Below are 19,686 nucleotides of genomic sequence, written 5' to 3'. Positions count from 1 at the left end.
CAACTCACGGGAAACCCAGTACATTTTGGTGAACATAATTCAAGACCTCTCTCCTAAAATACATTCTTTAAGGTCTTTTTTTTTTTTTTGTCCATTCCCCATCACATGATTTTATATAACAGGGATCACACTAAGCTTGTGATTTTGTACCCTGCTTTTTTCACTCAATAATGTGTTACAGAGAGCTTTCCATGTCAATGAACATATCTATATAGCAGGAGTCAGCAAACTTTTTTGTAAAGGGACAGATGGTACATATTTCAAGCCTCTGGGCCATTCAGTCTCTATTGCAACAACTCCACTCTGCCTTGTAGTGTGAAAGCAGCCATAGACAATACATCAATTGATGGGTATGGCTGTGTGCCAATAAAACTTTATTAACGCAAACAGTCAGTGGGCTGGATTTGGCCTGTGAGTCATAGTTGGCCAACCCCTACCATATACCATCCCAATAGCTGCACAGAAATTCATTTTATAGATATCATAACTTATTTACCTAATCCCTTATTGATAGACATTTGTTTCCCAAATTTTCATTACATTATAAAGAACACTCTGAGAATTACTTGTAAAAACATTTTGATAGAATCATTTGATTATTTCCTGAGAATAGCTAAAATCCTGAATCAAAGAGTATACTTATTTTTCATTTTGGAGCAATATACGAAACTGCTTTCCAGCAAGACTGTACTAGTTCATTGTCTTGCAGCCAGTGTACAAGAACACTTGCTCCTCAGATCTTGACCAACATTATATTTTCTAAGTCTCTATCTAAAACATTGCACTGCTGATATTTACATTTTTATTTCTTATGAAGTTAATATATATAGAATTGGTTATTTTGATTTATACTTTGTGAACTGCTTGTTCACGGTATCTGTGCATTTTTCTATTGAGGTGTTTACTTTTATTATTGCCTCACAAGTGCTCTTTATATATTAAGGATTTGAACATAATTTTTTATCATGTTAAACATCATCACATAGTCTGATACAACCTTGTTTATGATTCTTTTCGGCAAATCAATTTTTAAAATATTTTTGTAATCAAATTTATCAATTGTTTCTTTTATATCTAGCTTATATGTTATGCTTTAAAAGACATTTCTCACCCCCATTATTATAAAACATATTTCCCTAAAGTCCTGGCTCTATGTAGCCTTGAGTCACTTCTTTGTGCATTTTCTGAATTGTAAAATGAAAGCGATGAGTATTCATTAAATAAACATTTATTGAGCACCTACCAAAGTGCTACCTGGCACTTCACAGGAGCCAGGAATATAGCAATGAATAAAATGGACCAAAATCCCTGAACTAGCTTACATTTTGGTGCCCAGGGATTAAGGGAAATAATATATGTAAAGCCTATTTGCCATTCGGATTTGCTGAGTCTTCAAGCAATTGTGTGCCGTATTCTGTACTCTCTCAGCCTAGAATGCTCGCCCCTTTTTCAGTTGAAACTTTTTTCATCCGTCAAAGCGTGGGCTCTCTGCAGCAAAAGTCTCCATGCTACTCTGATCACCTCTGAATTTATAACTTTCCTCTAGGCTCCCCACTACCAACTTCTTTAGAGCATTTGGCCTGATTTCAACCTCCCTTGCGGTAATAGTTGCTTGTATGAGTTGATTCCTCACTAGCTGGCAAGCTTTCCAAAGGCAGAGGCCATGACGTCTTCAACTTCATCTCTGTATCCTCCCTTTACCTGGGCCAGGCCCTTGCCCCTTCCTCAGTCCCCTACTGGGAATTTGCCAAGGTCAAAATTAAGAAAGGAATCTACTTACAAATATCTCCTTTACTCATTCTACCAAAGAATATGGATAATTACCTAAACATGTAATTACTCATTGTGATCCATGCAAAGAAAGAAAGAAAAGGACAGGGACATATTGCAGAGTCCTTACTGAACTAATATTTCCCTGTTCCCTCTAGTTGAAGGGAAGACACAGAAAAGAGGCTTCCAGGTGGAGGGAACTACATGTATAAAGGCCCTCAGGTGGGAGGCATCATGGAAAATTCAAGGGCTAAGAGAAGACCAGTGTGGCTTAAGGGAGAGAAGTGACGGGGAAGAACGGTATAAGATGAAGCAGGAGAGGTGAATGGAGCCATCTCATGTTGGCCTTGCAAGTCAAGGTCAGGGGCATGGTTTTCACTGTAAGAGCTTTGGAAGGCTCTGCCGGTTAGAAAGGGGAGTGACAGACTTGGCCCAGAATCATCAGATCTGGGTTCCAGAGCTGAGGCCACTATTGTCTTGCCTCATAACCTGCACAAGTCTCTGAGCCTCACATTCCTTGGACAGGGTATAACTAACCCTACCCGTCTGACTGGGAGGCTCCAGGGGGACATACAGCTAGCTTTGCAAACTGTAGAGTCTTAGAAACGGAAGAGACTGGCATTAACATGCAAATGCCTTCAGAGAGAGCTCAGCCACTACAGAGAGGAGAGGTCAATGGCATGGGCTCTGGAGCCTGCTAGATTCGGATCAGGGCTCCTTTGTGATCTTCAGCAAGTTACTCAACCTCCTGGGCTCCAGTTTCTTCTGTAAAATGAAAACACCACCACTCACCTCATCAGGTTGTTATGAGGATTAAATGAGTTGACAAATGGAAAGAGTTCAGCATACAGTAAGCACACAAAAGATGGTAGTTATAACTATTACTATTACTACCACTCTGAGGACGACTGCTTTTCCACCACCACTCCTTTTCCTCCGCAGAGGGCTCACATCAATAGTATAGTTAGAGCAACACCCAGGATAGAGTGCTGCTGAACCAGCTGGAATTTCTGCTGAGGGGAGAGGAGGAGGGACCTGCTTTGGAGAGGGAGAGCAGGCTCAGGAGCAGTGGGGACTCTGTGCTGACTGAGCGTTCTCTGCGGGAGGACAGAGGGGACTGGAGGCCCAGGAAGTGGAGAGGAGTTCAGAAGGGAGTGGCGGTTGTAGCCCTGGAGACAGCAGGTTGTGGGGCTGCAGTTACATTTTCAGGACCTCTTTCTATTGGTCTCAGTATCCTCACTAAAGGAAGGTCCACTCTCTCAGTCTCACTTTCTTCTCCTCCTTTGCTAAAAGAAGAATAGGAAGAAGAAAAAAATAAACACATCTGCCCTTCCCAGTTTTGTCCCTAACACCTGTGCCTCATGTGTGCAGGCACACACATGAACACACAAACACTTGCACAGTTATCTCACAGGCTGAATGGAATTTCCCTTTTCACACAGAATGCCAAGAGACTCCTGACTCCTCAGTTCCCAGAACCGCTCTGCTCCGTCCGCTGGCCTTGAATCTGTCCGGATGACACACTACTACTGTGCATGTGCATTGCAAAGCTCTGCCTTTTCCCTGTCTTCAGTTTTTTTCCCATCTTCACTCTTTCAATCACTAGAGCTTAGATGGTTTGAAAAAATCCCATTGTTAGCATAAATAGTAGTTGGTTTTGCTGGGCTAGATAAGGTAGCCACCAGAAAGTTGTATTTTTCTAAAGAAAGTTGAAAGTTAAAGGTCTTTTTTTCTTGCTAATTGTAGGTGTGAGCAGTAAGCCTTTTCAGGATAGCAAATTCTGGCTCTACAGGTGAGTAACTGCCTACTTTATATTTCAGAGATGTCTTATATTTCAAAGTGACTGTGTAGGTGAAGAAAACAATAAATGCTTAGGGACGGCAAATGATGCCTGCTCTTAATCATCCAATTTAGTAATTTGATTTAAAACATATCTGTTCTGTATTTCAAATGCCCTGTTTCTAGTCTTAGTTCTTTCACAACTAGTTGTGTGATCCTGGAAATACCTTAACTCTTCACCTAAAAAATAAATAGAGGTCTAAGTGCTTCAACAATGTCAATGACATGAAAGACAAAGAAGGGGTAAGGAGCTGTTCCAGATGAATGACAACTGAATGCAATATGTGATACTGGCCCAGATCCAGTAGTGAAGGGGAAAAGCAATAAAAGGCATTATTGGATCAATTGACAAAATTGGAATATGGATGGTAGATTGCTACATTTCCTGAAATTGATAACTATACTACTATTCTGTAAAAACAAATGTCTTTGTTCTTAGGAAATACACATTGAAGTATTTAGGACTAAAAGGATATGTTGTTTGCAACTTTCAAATGGTTCATAAAAAAATGTATGTGTATGTGTGCATTGAGAGAGAGAGAGAGAAAGAATGACAAAGTAGATGGGGGAAATGCTAACTGGTCAATCTGGGTAAAGGGTGTATGTAAGAGTTCTCAGTAATACACTTGAAATTATCCTGTAAGCTTGAAATTACTTCAAATAAATAAATGAATAAAGAGGTTGGACTAAATTATGAATAACGTCCCTTATTCTAAAATACTATGGTTCAAAGAAGGGCGATTGTTGTAGCTGTCCTTTATAAATTTATAAGCAGCAAAGGAAGTGCTAAGTGTGTGGGGTGCAAGGGAAGGACCCCTCTGAAGGCAGTCTGTTGAGCGAGACCTTGAACATATGCAAGGAAATTCATTGTCTCCCATCATGGGGAGTCCAACTGGAAAGTCTAGTTCTGAGACACACATCTGCAGCAGTGGCTCAAAGGAGCAGCCCCAGTTTCAAGAGAGCCATTCTCGCATTGCACAAAGCCCCTCCTTTCCTCTGGTGGCTGCACAAAAGGCATTGCCCCCAAGAGGGCGTGGAAACTGACCGTGGCACCATTAGACTCATGATCTACCCTCAATTTATCATTCAGCACAGAGGCCCCAGGTCTTTTGAGGACAGAAAGGTTGTCTGGAAATCTTGAGAGAAAGAACTGGAGTTGTACATTACACTCAGCTTTCTCTGTATCTCGCCAGCCTCAAGCATACTTGCTTTCCTCTGAGTTTCCTTTTGTTTAGGTACAACTGTGGCCCCTCTTCTCCTCGCCTCCTGCTCTTTCCTGGGATCTTATTTAGTCAATTCTCAGTCAGTGTCAGCGGGAGTTAATTACATTGATTTTCTAAACATTGTTACAGGAACAGACAAATGTCAGATGGGCACCACCCCAGTCAGCTTTCTCCCACTCAACCCTTAGTCTCACCACAAAATGTGCAATAAAAGCAGTTGGGAAGAACAGAGCAACTAGATTGTAAATTGCCTCCCACAGTACCTCTAAAGTGTCTGCATTTTGAAATAGATCTATTATTTGCATGTTGTTTGGTCCATAGTAAATTCCCAACAAATCTGGACTCATAAAATATCCTTGAAAAACAAGTCTGCAGAGTTACAAGTTTTAGACTGATGGTTGGAGCCAGGCTAACAAGGAATTGACTTTTCCTCTTTGGCACCACCAGATGATTGTGTAATACATTCAAGCTGATGGGAAGACTATTTAAGCTAGAGCAATACACTGCAACTGATCCTTTCAAAAACCATTGAAAATCCATCTCCCAAACTTCCAATAGCTTAGTGAGGTTTTCCTCAACCTTCCAGTGAGGATCAGTCAACGTCAGTACAGAAAAGTTTTTACCAGCAAAGATTTTTTACAGTCAAGTCTGTTAATACTGGTTTATTTGCAATCCAAGTCCCTGAAGACAGCAAACAGTGGTATTGGCTGCCCTCTGTAGCCAGGCTGGTGAATTCAGTGAAATATCAAGACCAAGAAAATGCCAAATGCATGTAACTAATTCTCCTTGAAATCCAGAAATGCTGGCAAGAGAATGAAACTCTTAACTCTAGGATTTTTAAAGTCGAGGGTGTGTGGGAAAGTAACACACCAACTCCACTTCACTCAACCCCAACATGATGTTCGATTGTTTACTGGGCAAGAGGAAGCTTGCTTGTTGACTTTGAGACATCATGAGAAAGTCTGAGGCGAATGTCCTTCATTGCTAAATCAAAAGTCAACCATAGCAGCAATACTCAAAAGCTTCTCAGAGAGTTTCCCAGATGGAGAGCTTCCATGGTGTGTGCTTTTAAAATATGTCCACAAATTCTTTGAAACTACTCCCATCAAGAAATGGAATCTAATTTTCCTTCCCTCAGATCTAAGCTGGCCTTAGTGATCCGGATCCAGTGAAGAAAATGAGGTTGGAAGTGACATGACATGACTTCTAAAGCTAGGTTATAAAAGGAGATAGATACAGCATCTGCCTCTCTCTGTCTCACGCTGCTTACCCTTGAAATCCAGCTGCCATGCTATGAGGAGGTCAGGCCAATGGAGAGGCCATGTGTAGGTATTCCAGCTGACAGGCCCAGCTGAAGTCTCAACCAACAATCAGCATTAACCAGCTGATTTTATATCTATTACCTCAACCACATGAGTGAGAAAGCCTTCCAGAAAATTCCAACTCTAGCTACCATCTGACTGTCCAGTCACCATCTGACTGTAACCACATGAGTAAAAACCATCTAGCTGAGGCCAGTCAACTCACAGAACCACAAGAGATAATAAAATAAATGTTATTGTTTCAAGAGAGAGGTCTGCAAACTATGGCCTGGTGGTAAAATCTGGCCTGCAACCCATTTTTCTACAGCATGTGAGCTAAGCTGATTTTGGTACATTTTTAAAGGGTTGAAAAAGAAACAAAACAAAACGAAGGAAAATATGCAACAGAGACCACATGTGGTCCTCGAAGCCTAAAATAGTTATTCTGTGGCCCTTTATAGAAAAAATTTGCTCACCCCTGCCTTAAGCCACTAAGATTTCAGAAGGTTCATTATGCAGCTACAGATAACTGGAACATAGTAAGCAGTGTTGATGGGCAAATGCTAGGTTTAGAGGGCCACGAAAGTCACACTGAAAAGCCACAATTCAACTGTTATCTGCAAGTCAACACTTATCCTACCAATAACTGCTGTCGTACAGCATTCAAATTTCACAAACACATTTGCTCAGCCAAAGCAAAAGTGAAGGTAATGTGATTCATCAAGCAAGAAGAGTATCTTAAACATGTATCTTAGATTTGATTCCAGATTAAACTCCAAATTCTGAGAGACTCAATAATTTTAGTAATAATAGCTGGCATTTACTGAGTCCTTACCATGTGCCAGACACTGTTGTAAGCTATTTTATAGGTATTACTTCCGTAAGCCTCCTGACAACCCTTATTTCCACTTTACAGATGAGAAAACTGAGGCACAGAGAAATGATCCAGCCTGTCCAAGATCACACAGGTAGTAAGAGTGGAGCCAGGATTTGAGTCCAGGACTGACTTGCATCCATGAACTTAACCACTGCACTTTGCTGCTCCTCTCCAGAAAATATCTAATCAAGACACCCAGTCCTGGTTTGTTTTTTTTTGTTTGTTTGTTTTTTTGAGGAAGATCAGCCTTGACCTAACATCCATGCTAATCCTCCTCTTTTTGCTGAGGAAGACCAGCTCTGAGCTAACATCTATTGCCAATCCTCCTCCTTTTTTTCCCTCAAAGCCCCAGTAGATAGTTGTATGTCATAGTTGCGCATCCTTCTAGTTGCTGTATGTGGGATGTGGCCTCAGCATGGCTGGAAAAGCGGTGCGTCGGTGCACACCAGGGGTCTGAACCTGGGCCGCCAGTAGCGGAGCGCGCGCACTTAACCACTAAGCCACGGGGCCGGACCCCAGTCCTGGTTTAAAGAATGCAGCTGGCTTCCATAGGGAGGGCAGCACCCTTGGACCTATCTGACCAGACTTCCCTGGGTGCTAGTCAAGGGTGCTGTCTATCCACTAAGAATCAGGCCTGGGACCTGGGTCTCCATCTCTTTCTCCTGGAACCTAGGATCTTTAATAGCTCTAATTTTTCTAGACTAGCTCCAAACTACGGTTGGTTATAAGCTGTTCCCTCCAAACCATCAAAGTCTTCCTCACATTTTTCCTCTGGTTTCTCTCAATCAACACATGGAAAATTATGCTTGCCAAAGGAATGACTGTCAGGGGAGACACAATATACGTTCTTCATTGCCAGCCCTTGGCTAAACAAAATCAACAGACTGATAAAGAGCCAATCAATATTAAAAGGATATCCAAACCATTGTTAGGACCAGTGATCATGGAGAATGAAATGAGCATCAGTTTCCTCATCTGTGAAGTGAGAGTGGCAATACCTACTTTTATGACTTGTTGTGTAGACTAGTGCAGTGCCAAGACATATAAAGGGCCTAATCCAGCATCTGTCTGGCATTCAATTAATGGTGGTTATAATTACTGTAATTTTAACATGGGACACGCCTCTCTTTTAAAGAGCTGATAATTGTCCAATGACATTTAACTACAAAAGCTGTTAATCACAAAGAAAGATCCACAATCATGAAATACGACATAGAGTAAGAGCTGCTTCTTACTCGTTGGGTTACACATTTTCCATCTCCCTTTGTAATAAGCCTTTTCCACATTGGAAGGTGTTGTTTTAATCATTTATAAACATTGCCGGTTCATATTCTTTTCTCCAACTGAACTTGGCACAAAGAACTAGAGATCAATGTAAGAAAGAAAAGGCAATGCTCTGACTTTGGCAACGTGCCAGGGCCACCTCAGCACAGTGACCAAAGCCATGGCATAGCATCTCGTCTACTCACCAGAAAGGAAAAATAATGAGGCGGCTGATGAAAAACACAGCGGAGAAGATGAAAAACAAGATGTTACAGGTTTGCCTCCATCTGGCATAAGAAAACATCTTAGCAGACTGAAAACAAAGAAAGAAATTGCATTCAGACAAAGTGATATTAGTATAAAAATTTTAAGTTAAATATTTATAAATGAAATGGTATGATGTCTGTGACTTGCTTCAAAATAGTCTGGGTGGGGAGTGGGGTGCGGATGGGGAAATAAAGGAAACAAAATTGACTATGTTGGTAACTGTTAAAGCTGGATGATGGGTCCATTAGGTCCATTATACTCTTCTCTTTATTTTGTCATATGTTTGAAATTTTCCATAATATAATGTTAATAAAAGATATGTTAAAATGACTGTAATACCACTCCTGTCTTTCACAAGCAGTACAAGTTAGCGTAATTAATTTTAGCATGCATTTTATTTGGGCATTTGTTTAATGTCTCCATTTAACTGTGAGGAGAGCTGGATTGAAGAAGGCTGGGATATGAGTGAAGTCCTGGGATGGGCTGGGAACACTGCAATCAAGGTGGCTACTGTAAGGCGGATGACAGAAGAGGTAGAGTTAGGAGGCAACTCTTGGTGCCCTGTCCTGGTTGAAATGAAATTTTGAGCACTTGATTTTCTCTGCTTACTTTATGCTAGTCCATACTGCTTATATTATCTGTGTTGAATAAAAAGAATTACACAAAGAGTTGTTTAATGTGGTATTAGAAGGTTAATTGATGAGGATTCTCCCTTGCATTATGCAGTGGAGCCCAAGGCTGAACGGGAAAGAGTCTGGAGTTGGGGATGGAAGGTAGGTAGGAGTTGCTGAGTGCAGATCACCCCTCTAGGGAGTGTGGCTTGGGCCTGGGCTGTTCCGGAACTAAAATTGCTCCAGAAGCTCAAGGCCCCTCTACAATAAGAGAGGCAGCATATTTACATTTCAGGAAGGGTTTACATTGCATTTTCCATACTTTTCCATTCTTATCACGGGGTAAGAATATTATCGCGCTTTGGGGTTGGCAGAGGGACCACGAGGGAATAGCCTGAACTGCTGAGATAGAAGGCTAGTATGCCAGGTAGGTAGGAGATGGGTATACGGGGAGAGGCCAGAAGTTCAGAGTGCCTGGAATGGAGTGGGGAGCCATTTGAAGGGTCAGAGGCCAGGCCAGGGCAGGTAGCTAGAGATGTGCACAGACATGAAGAGAGCCCACTTGTGACAGCAAAGTAGCACCCCTTCGGGCAAATACACACATAGCCTATTCTGGACTGTGCAAAGATGGATATCAGACAGTAACCCCTCTCCTTTGCTAAGCATCAGTCAGGATACTGTTAAAAGTGTCGGGTCCTGGATCCAATCTTGAACACGTGGAAAATTAGAGAGGATCAGGAAGATACATGAAGAAGGCAAAAGGTTGCTTATGAGTAAGAACTGTAGATGTTCAAGCTGTTTTTCCTTGCAAAGAGTGAGCTAAGAAATGACCGACCAACTGTCTTGAGGAATATGAAAGATTAATAGGCTCCACCTCTAGGAAGGTCTAAACAAGGGCAAAAGTTGTACCATATCTGGGTTCAATTAGAATTTGACTGAGAGGACAAACACTAAAACAAACCACTCAAGGAAGCTGTGGAATAGGCATCCCTGGAGAATACAAAAAAATAGGCCCCATGCCACTACTTAACGTTGTCTCTACCACCAGCTGATGGAAGGTACTGGCCTTGCTCATTGAACCTCAAATTAGATCATGACTTGTGAATCAAGAATGATTCATGATCACTAACAACACAAAGCTGTTCTCATAGCTTATCCATGAAGGGACCTCTGAGTTTGACATTTCATTTTTCTTCTATTTTTTACCTAAGGACCTCAGAACATTTTCAAACAGTAATGAGCTAAACTTCACAATATACCCTAAGGGGTAGATATGACTTCTCATATTACAGCTGAGGATAGAGAGCAAAGCATTAAGTGATTTGCCCAAGTCACCTAGGGAGTTATGTTGTGTCAATGACAGGGTGGGGGAGGGCAGGCAGGGGAGGGCAAGCACAACTCAGTGTGCTTATTCCCAGTCCCAAAATCTAACTCCCTTTTAACAACACAATGAAGCTGTTTTTACAGTGAACACACACCAAAGGTAATTGAACTGAAGGGTTTAGAAGCAACAGAGTAGCATAAAATCCTTAAGTCATGGCCAATGTGGTCTTAATTACCAGGCAGGGTTACTGAGATATGATAAGAGAAGGAGGTAATTATAACAGAGATGGCTATATTCAGAGAGCAACAGATGGAAAAACTGGCACAATCCTTCTTTTGCTAAACCATTTGCTGCCTGAAGCACATACAATAGTCTTGACCTTTAGAACAGGATTTACATGTCTAATTACAATTACACACAAGAAACAAAATTCTGTACACAGCTAATATTTTAACAGTAGCCAGTTGCTTTGCAATGGCTTCAAATGGCTTCTGTTTACATCTAGAACAGTGTTTGGCAAATTACAGTCCAGCCTATGGGCTAAAGCTGGTCAGCCCTTGAGTTAAAAATGGTTTTCACATTTTTAAAGGGAAAAGAAAAAAAAAAAGGAAGAAGAAGAATATGTGATCCTATGTGGCCCACAAAGCTAGATTTACTATCTGGCCCTTTACCAAAAAGTTTGCTGAACCCTGATCTAGAAGAACAAGAGCCTACTAAATTAAATTTAATTTCTTCCATATCAACCTATATTCAATTATTAGCTCTTCAAGAGGCAATCCTGAACATAAAATGGGTTAGCATCATTTTCCCCCGCTTCATTATAAATGAGTACAGTTAAATGATGAGCTCTGGGAAAGGTGGCTCTAAGGACAGCAGGAGAGCTGGCAGTTAAGAGGACCATTGGACCACTGCCTCAGGGTAAACAGGAACCAATACATAACAGAAACATATAGAGAAAATAATTTTAATTTTGCTTTGTTTCTTATATTTTGTGTGGTATGGGATTAGGAAGACTCTTGTTTTAATGCCCCCTGCTCCAAAACATTCCTTCCTTAGAAAATAAATGTCAAATATTTAAATAAACCTCAGCTCTCATTCCTTAAAGCTGGAGGAGGATCAGTGTGGGGCAGTGCAAGCATTCAATGGGAATTCAGCTTTGGCTTATGTGAATATATGGTGCCATCCAACATTAAGAATCCATAATGTCATAAATCCCAGTTTTCCTTTTAAAAGATTAGAGTTTATTCCTTCTTCAAATATCTCAGCTTACTTCCTGAGCTAGTATCTGCATGCAACTTTCATAAGTAGAATCCCACAAATTAACCTCTCTCAAGTACCATGGAGAAAGAAAGTTGGAAACTAAAAACTAAAAGGTTTCATTTCTTTGAGCTTGAAGGATCTCGGGACCCAGAGTTATCCATGGACTTTGGGTGTTTTCAGGACAAAGAGCACTGCTAATTCACTCACAGACAATTCTTCCTGTAAGGAGTCACAGAAACCCAGGACATGGTATTGTTATTATTTTTTTAACAGCAAATGTTTACCTCCAGCCAAATGTCAGCCACATCATGCACAATCATCACGAGGGTCCCACTGCGAATATAATTAGCACACCAAGAGAAGCTCATCAAACTAATAGCAGCCAGGTGGTGGATGACATGAGCTAGAAAATCCTACATAATTAGGGGAAAATGGAAATCATTAAGCAAATACAGTTATTTCCCAATCACTGGAAGAGCTAATAATAATAATAATATTTAAAAAAACCAATAACGTACATCTGCATGTTTTGAAATTTGTAAAATGCTTTCACTTTAATTCTTAAACACAATCCTTATGAGGGAAATAAGATAAGTATTATCCTCAGTGATGAAGTCACTTAACTTAGAGACAGCATTGAATAGTTGTCATCTAAGTCCTAACATCTCCTATTCTCTCCACTGCCCCAAACTGAATATATGAACACACAGACACCCTTCATATACATAAACACATAAGCATGTTTCTGTGTACATTTACATTGTTTATTCCCTGTCTAATTCCAAAAAGGAAAAAAGACAGACATATGATATAATAAAACTGCACAATCATTAAAATTGGAGTTACTGCATATGAAATAAGTAACAAATGAAAGTGGAATAACTATATTAGTAAATCTAGGCTAAGGAGAGCTACCACAATTGAGCATAAAAACGTACAAGTTTTCTGCAAAGAAGATATACAAATAGTCAATAAGCACATGAAGAGACATTCAACTTCATTAGCCATCAGGAAAATGCAAATAAAAACCACAATGAGATGCCACTTCACACCCACTAGGATAGCTATAATAAAAAAGATGAACAATAACAAGTGTTGGTAATGATGTGGAGAATTGGAACCCTTATACATTGCTGGTAGGATTGTAAAATGGTGCGGCTGCTTTGTTGAATTGTCTGGTAGTTCCCCAAAATGTTAAACATAGAATTACCATATAGCCCAGCAATTCCACTCTTAGGTATATACTGAAGAGAAATGAAAACATATGTCCATGCAAAAACTTGTATTTGAATGTTCATAGCAGCATTATTCATAATATCCAAAAAGAGAAACAACTCAAATATCCATCAAGTGATAAATGGATAAACAAAATGTAGTATAACCACACAATGGACTACTATTCAGCAACAATAAGGAATGAAGTACTGATACATGCTTCAACATGTCACATTTAACCTTGAAAACATTATGCTAAGTGAAAGAAGCCAGACACAAAAAACCACACGTTGTATGATTCCATTTACATGAAATGTCCAGAAGAGGCAAATCCCTAGAGACAGAAAGTAGATTAGCGGTTGCCAAGGGCTGGGGAGATTAGGAGAAATGAAGATTGAGTGGTAAAAGGTATAGGATTTCTTTCTGGGGTGATGAAAATGTTCTAAAATTGACTATGGTGATGATTGCAGAGCTCTGTGAATATACTCAAAACCACTGAATTATGCACTTTAGATGGATGAATTGTATGGTATATGAATATCTCAATAAAGATGTTTAAAAAAACTTAAAGATTTCAGTTTCCATGTAGCCAAAGTAAAAGAGTAAATATGACAATAATAACAGTCTAATTTATTGAGCACTGACTGTATATCAGGAATTGCTTTATATGGATTAACTTGCTTAATCCCCACACTAACCATAGAATATAGGAACTATTTTTAGCTTCACTCTGTAGACGAGGAAATCAAGTTTAGGGAGTTTAACCAACTAGCTCGAGAGATTAATGAGAGGTGAAGCCAGGGATTCAAACCCAGGCAACCCGACTCCAGAGCCTGTGCTTTACCACCTCCCAGCAGTTTTATGTCTCTGAAGATATGCACTTACAAACATATGACATGTATCTACATTTAAGTTTTGAAAAGGTGCTCAGTGCATCTGTAAATAACAAAGAGAAATTAACTACTGAAAAGTCAAAGGTGGGAGAAAGACGGGATCATTACAGCATCAACCTACCTGGGTATATCTAGGAAGACCTTCTAAAAAATGATTATTTTCAATTCTATGCCTCGAGAAAATGACTCAACCAAGTAAATTTCAACGTATTCTTAGCCTAAACTAAAGTTAGTAACAGTTTATCTATAGCTATTATTGAATTTTATGGAAAAGGAGATCATTTCTATCAGATTTTTTCACAGTATATTCTTATACTTACATTCTATAAGTTTTCTTTTAAGATCTCCAGTTGACTGCAGTTGACTGGGCTCCTTAGCAATGGATAATGTATACCATCACCCACACAAACATCATTTAGTCAACCCAACTTGGTTTTATCTCCTTAATATTGAATTCAACTTAATTTTATTTATCATACAAATTTTGCTTTTACATAAAGGGTAGCGTGTGAAGTATATGCCAAGGGTATTCATCATTTGATCTGTGTTGCTAATGTATATGATGAAATCTTGTGGCTGCATTGAGAATAATCTAATAGTTTTCTGTACCAGCAAACAGGAATCAGTAACAACCATACAGTTCCTAAAATGCCTCACTTTGTGACCTCAGAGGATGCATTTAGCATGCCTGTGACTCAGTTTCTCTGAAAATAAAGCAAAGCTAATAATGCCTGAAGCAAAGTTTCCTCACGAGGATCCTGAATGAATTAAGGAAAAAATGTTTTCAAAGTCTTTGAATACATCAAAAGAATTATACAAAGTGGTTTGTAATCAACTAAAAGATGAGTCTGCAAAATTAAAATTACTAGCAATTTTCTGCCTTGCACCGAAGCACATTAAATTCTGAAACCAAGAGAAAGAAATGGAAAACATAAAGGAAAGTTCTTTTCTTATTGAATAAGAATGGAGCTTCAAGGTTAAAGTTTCCATAATGTTTCACTACAAATACTTACCAAGGTACCAAAGCATGAGTATAATTTGCACTATTCTATGTGCTATAAAAAGCTATAATCTGAAACTAAACACACATAAAAACATAATTTAAAGATGAGCATTTTGAGTAGGTGGATGAAACTTTTTGGAAAAATGGATAAAGTAGCTTTGTAAATAAGACACTTACCTTCCTCTTGACATCAGAGCCAAGGCTAAATACGAGAGACCAATAAAAACTCATCTCCAAAATGTAGTACCAGTACTGGGATGGCAGCAAGGGCTGAGGAAAATGAGAGTATTCACTACTTTAATGTCACCATATAAATGACTCATTTTAAGGCATTAAAACTATGTATAGGGGGCCAGCCCCACAGCTTAGCAGTGAAGCGTGCACGCTCAGCTACTGGAAGCCCGGGTTCAGATCCCGGGCACACACCAACACGCCGTTTGTCCAGCCATGCTGAGGCGGCATCCCGCATACAGCAACTAGAAGGATATGCAACTATGACATACAACTATCTACTGGGGCTTTGGGGAGAAAAAGGGTTAAAAAAAGGAGGAGGATTGGCAATAGATGTTAGCTCAGTGCCGGTCTTCCTCAGCAAAAAGAGAAGGATTGGCACGGATATTAGCTCAGGGCTGATCTTTATCACAAAAAAAAAACCATGTATACCTATTTATATTCCACAAAGTTACCCAAAATAATGATGGTTTATATTTCAACTTCCAAGAAGGAGTCGGAGGTAATATTTCAAGGCATTTTAATTCTAAAAGAGTAGACAAGAATTCCAAAATCAAGTTAAATGTTTTGTTTAAAAGTTAATAAAACTACAACGGGTGTAACTGCCTTATTTTAGATGAGTAAGAGTTAAGTTAGAAAAACAATTTAAAAATCTTTACTTAAGAACAATGGCAAGTCTGTTCTGCTGGTCCCACAATTTATCTTGTTTTATGTTTCTTAAATACTACTCAAAATATGATGTCCTAACTTCTTTTCTAGTGACAGGCTGGTGATCAGAATTGGCCCATTCTCAAATGGGACAGTAATAAAATATGTACAATTATTTAAGTACTCTAAAAATGTCTTCAGAGAAAAAGAATAAAATTTCTACTGCTAGAATTTTCCTTAATCATTTTGTAGTGTGTGTGGGGGGGTGCTTATTTTAGCTAAGTTGAGACATTATATTACTTGGTTACATTAATGCCTCCAATGAATCTCACTTTCTCATATCCATGCCCTGATATAGTGTCCTCCCACATGTGCATGAACTTATCTTGGGCTTTGGTCAAGGTGACATAAGCAAATATGATGCAAGCAGAGACTTCATAAGCACCATGGAAGAAACCTGAGCTATCCTGCTGGAGGCCACAAAGTAGAGAATCAAGGTGCCTACTGCAAAAAATATAAATGAGGGTACCAGGGACATGAGCCATCCCCTAGCCAGCCTACCAACTGACTGGAAATGCACAAATGAACTCAGCTAACACCACATGGAGCAGAAGAACTGCTCAGCTGAGCCTAGCCCAAAATGCTAACCTGAATTATGAGTAAATAAATGGTTGTTATTTTAAGGCACTAAGTTTTGGGGATGGTTTTTTATACTCCAATAGATAACTGATACTCTTGAGAAATTAAGAGTAAGTTGGAGGCAGAAGATAATAAGATTAGGGTTTGGCCTAGATAATGCTTAAGTACCTTATGGTCTAACCTTCTTTGATTCTTCAATACTAACGCTAACACATTAAGAGGAATAATTTTCTGGTCAACTCATCATCCTCGATAAGGCAATAAAAGAATGAGACAGAGTGCCTGCTTTTTTCTATGACAAATAAGCCTGTATGAGACTAACCTTCCTAGTGAGAACAACTAAAAAAATCTGGATAAAATACAGAAATAATATCTGTTTGACGGCATCAGAGAGCAATCAAAGAGTCCAGAACCCGTTAAACCAAGATTTTAAAGAGAAGAAAAAGGTATTAAAGTGAATCCTTTATTTCAAGTGAATCCTTAATTCAAGAAATACTACAGACCCTAAGCAGGATAAATTCAAATAAAACCATACTTGTGTTATAGCATAAAGTCTACATTTGCCAATTTATAAGCAGAATGGAGCCCAGAGACTAAGAAGCAGAAGAAGTTAAGTAGGACTTTTGGCAATCTCATAGTGCTAGGAAGGAAACTGGTGTTCAGGGCCAGCCAAGGAAAAGCGGTCCTGGTAAACATGGTAATCTTTTATTTAAAAGCACTGTAGGAGAACACCCTAGGAATATGGGTAAGTTGTAAATACATCTGCCCTCACTAAGACTGTAGTCCATACTGAATCAGCTCAATCACAGATATTATGAAGGTGATCTGTCTCTACTCTAACTGCCTAACAGAAGTGAAAGTAAATCCTCTCAGAAGGAAGAAAACATCATCTTGAGCATCTATAATTTTTTGTATACAATGTCTGTCATTCAGTCAAAAGTTATCAAGCATAAGGAGACAGGGAGAAGAAAGAGAACAGACCCCACAGGTAATCAAGATACTGAATTTATCAGACTTGGACTTTAAAATAACTTTAAAAATTTGGTTAAAAGGTGAAAATTTTCAGTAGAGAACTCGAATCCATTAAAAAAGAAATAAATGAAAATTTGAGAACTGAAAAATACAATAACTAAAATTGAGAACTCAAAAGATGTGTTTAACAGCAGAATAGATACTGCTGAAAAAAGCACTAGTGAACGGGGGGACATGAAAGTGGAAAATATCCAGAACTGTGAAGGGTCTGAGATTTTACCCTACTTGCAGGTTAGCTTGCCACAGTTTCATGGGTGCTGGTGGAAGATATGAGACTCCTGGATCAGAGACAAAGGATAGTTTATTACTCACAGTAATAGCAGTTGCCAGAGTATCAATATTTGGGCCAGTTCTCCCAACCCAGTTCTCATAGGGCTAAGCAAAGAGGGTCAGACGACATCTGCACATGCAGTGGGTTGTGTTACAAGAGAAGAACCTTGAACCATGGAACCTGAATCTTTCATAATGGACAGTAACTTGCCTACCCTTTGCTCCAGGAGGAGACATCATCCCTGTCTTCCAAGCTTGTTTACTATACAAACATCTTTGAAAAGATAACACAGAACAAAAGGCAGTCAATGCTTCACTTCATATGACATGCAGAAATGCAAGAGACCTGGGGAGAATTGTCTCCCAATAGACTGAAACACAGAGAGGCAAGAGGATGGAAAATAATGGAAAAAGCATAAGAGACATATGGGACCAAGTATAAAAGTCTAGCATATTAGCACACATGTAATTGACATTGAGAAAGAGAGGAGAGAGAGAAAGGAACAGAAGCAATGGCTAAGAATTTTTCCAAAACTGACTGAAGACATCAAGCCACAGATTCAACAAGTATTATGGACACCAAGGATAAATTCAAAGAAAACTACATTTATGCATAACATAATAAAACTGCTAAAAGACAAAGACAAAACAGTAAAATCAGTCAGAGAAAAAAGATATTCTGTTCAAGGAAGCAAAAATGAAATGGACAACTGAATTCGTAAAGAAAGTGATGGGATCCAGAAGACAATGGAAAGGCATCTTGAAAGTGCTGAAGAAAAACTGCTACCCTAGAATACTATATCCAGCAAAAATATCCTTTTAAAAATGAAGGCAAAATCATAACATTTCAGACAAGCAAAACAAAGAGACTTCTTCAGCCAGAAGGATAATAATTCCAGATGGAAGCCTAGACATGCAGGATGCAAGGAATAGCATAGAAAGGGCAATTTGATTTAAAAAACAATAATACTAATGACTTGTACCATTTTAAATATTTAAAGGAGGAGAGTATATGGAGTATTCTAATGATTTTTCAGTGGCTGGAAAGACGTAAGAGCAGTAATTTGTACTAGATTCTAATAATTCAAGAATGCATTTGGGGGGCCGGCCTGGTGGCGTAGTGGTTAAATTCACGTGCTCCGCTTAGGCGGCCCAAGGTTTGCAGGTTCGGATCCCAGGCGTGGACCTATGCACAGCTTATCAAGCCATGCTGTGGTAGGTGGCCCACATAAAACAGAGGAAGATGAGCACAGATGTTAGCTCAGTGCCCACTTTCCTCAGCAGAAAGAGGAGGACTGGCAACAGATGTTAGCTCAGGGCTAATTGTCCTCACCAAAAAAAAAAAAAGTAATAAATGATAATACATTAAAAAAAAGAATGCATTTGGTAATCTCTAGGATAATTACTAAAAGAATAAAAGCATGCATAACTGAAAAGCTAATAAAAGGGAAGAAATGGAATAATAATTTTTTTAAAACTTGACTGTCCCATAAACAAGTAAGGAGAGAGTACAAGAAAAGGAAATGCCTCAGGTGGTACAAATAAAAAATAAACAGTAAGATAGTAGATTTGAACTCAAATACAAAATTACCTTAACCGTAAACAAACTAATAGAATGAGACAAGTGATGGATAACGAAGGAAGAAGGATGAGTAAGCTCCACTAGAGAAGGAGCCAAAGGACTGCACAGAAGTGGACAAAGAGTAGGAAGAGGGCACTAAGACTTCACCCAGCGGGTAATCTGTGGGGCCTGAGTGATGAAGTAAGGAAGGGACTATATCAGGAGGGACTCACCTGTCTGGGATAGCCATTCCAAACCTCCAATAGGTCATATACCCAAGGCTTCTGAAAAACAAGGAACCAAGAGAGAAAAAATGTTTGTCAGAGTCAAAGGCTGATTTCAGCAGAAAACTTAAGCTCTTCCTGATGTCATTATAGGGGCAAAGATGGACAGTAAGACATACTTTTGTCATATTCCTGTTGCTCCTGATGCACGTCTCTCTTTCTGTAGATTACATGT

The 19,686-nt window shown here is 39.3% G+C and overlaps 1 protein-coding gene across 1 annotated transcript in view; it reads right to left on the bottom strand.

Moving 5' to 3' along the window:
• Window positions 1-19,686, bottom strand: part of CERS3 (ceramide synthase 3) — a 101,834-nt gene that overhangs the window by 33,549 nt on the left and 48,599 nt on the right. Inside the window, exons 6-9 of the mRNA XM_087428856.1 lie at window positions 19,461-19,511; window positions 15,024-15,116; window positions 12,020-12,148; window positions 8,480-8,586 (exon numbers count right to left, since the gene is read on the bottom strand). Coding sequence (XP_087284982.1) covers window positions 8,480-8,586; window positions 12,020-12,148; window positions 15,024-15,116; window positions 19,461-19,511 — 380 coding nt within the window. The remainder of the gene's footprint in view (window positions 1-8,479; window positions 8,587-12,019; window positions 12,149-15,023; window positions 15,117-19,460; window positions 19,512-19,686) is intronic.

This window comes from Ceratotherium simum, chromosome 3 (genome assembly GCF_057802395.1).
Source record: "Ceratotherium simum simum isolate JZ-2026a chromosome 3, ASM5780239v1, whole genome shotgun sequence".
In the NCBI taxonomy this organism is placed as follows: Eukaryota; Metazoa; Chordata; class Mammalia; order Perissodactyla; family Rhinocerotidae; genus Ceratotherium; species Ceratotherium simum.
This window is presented reverse-complemented; position numbering and strand designations above follow the sequence as displayed.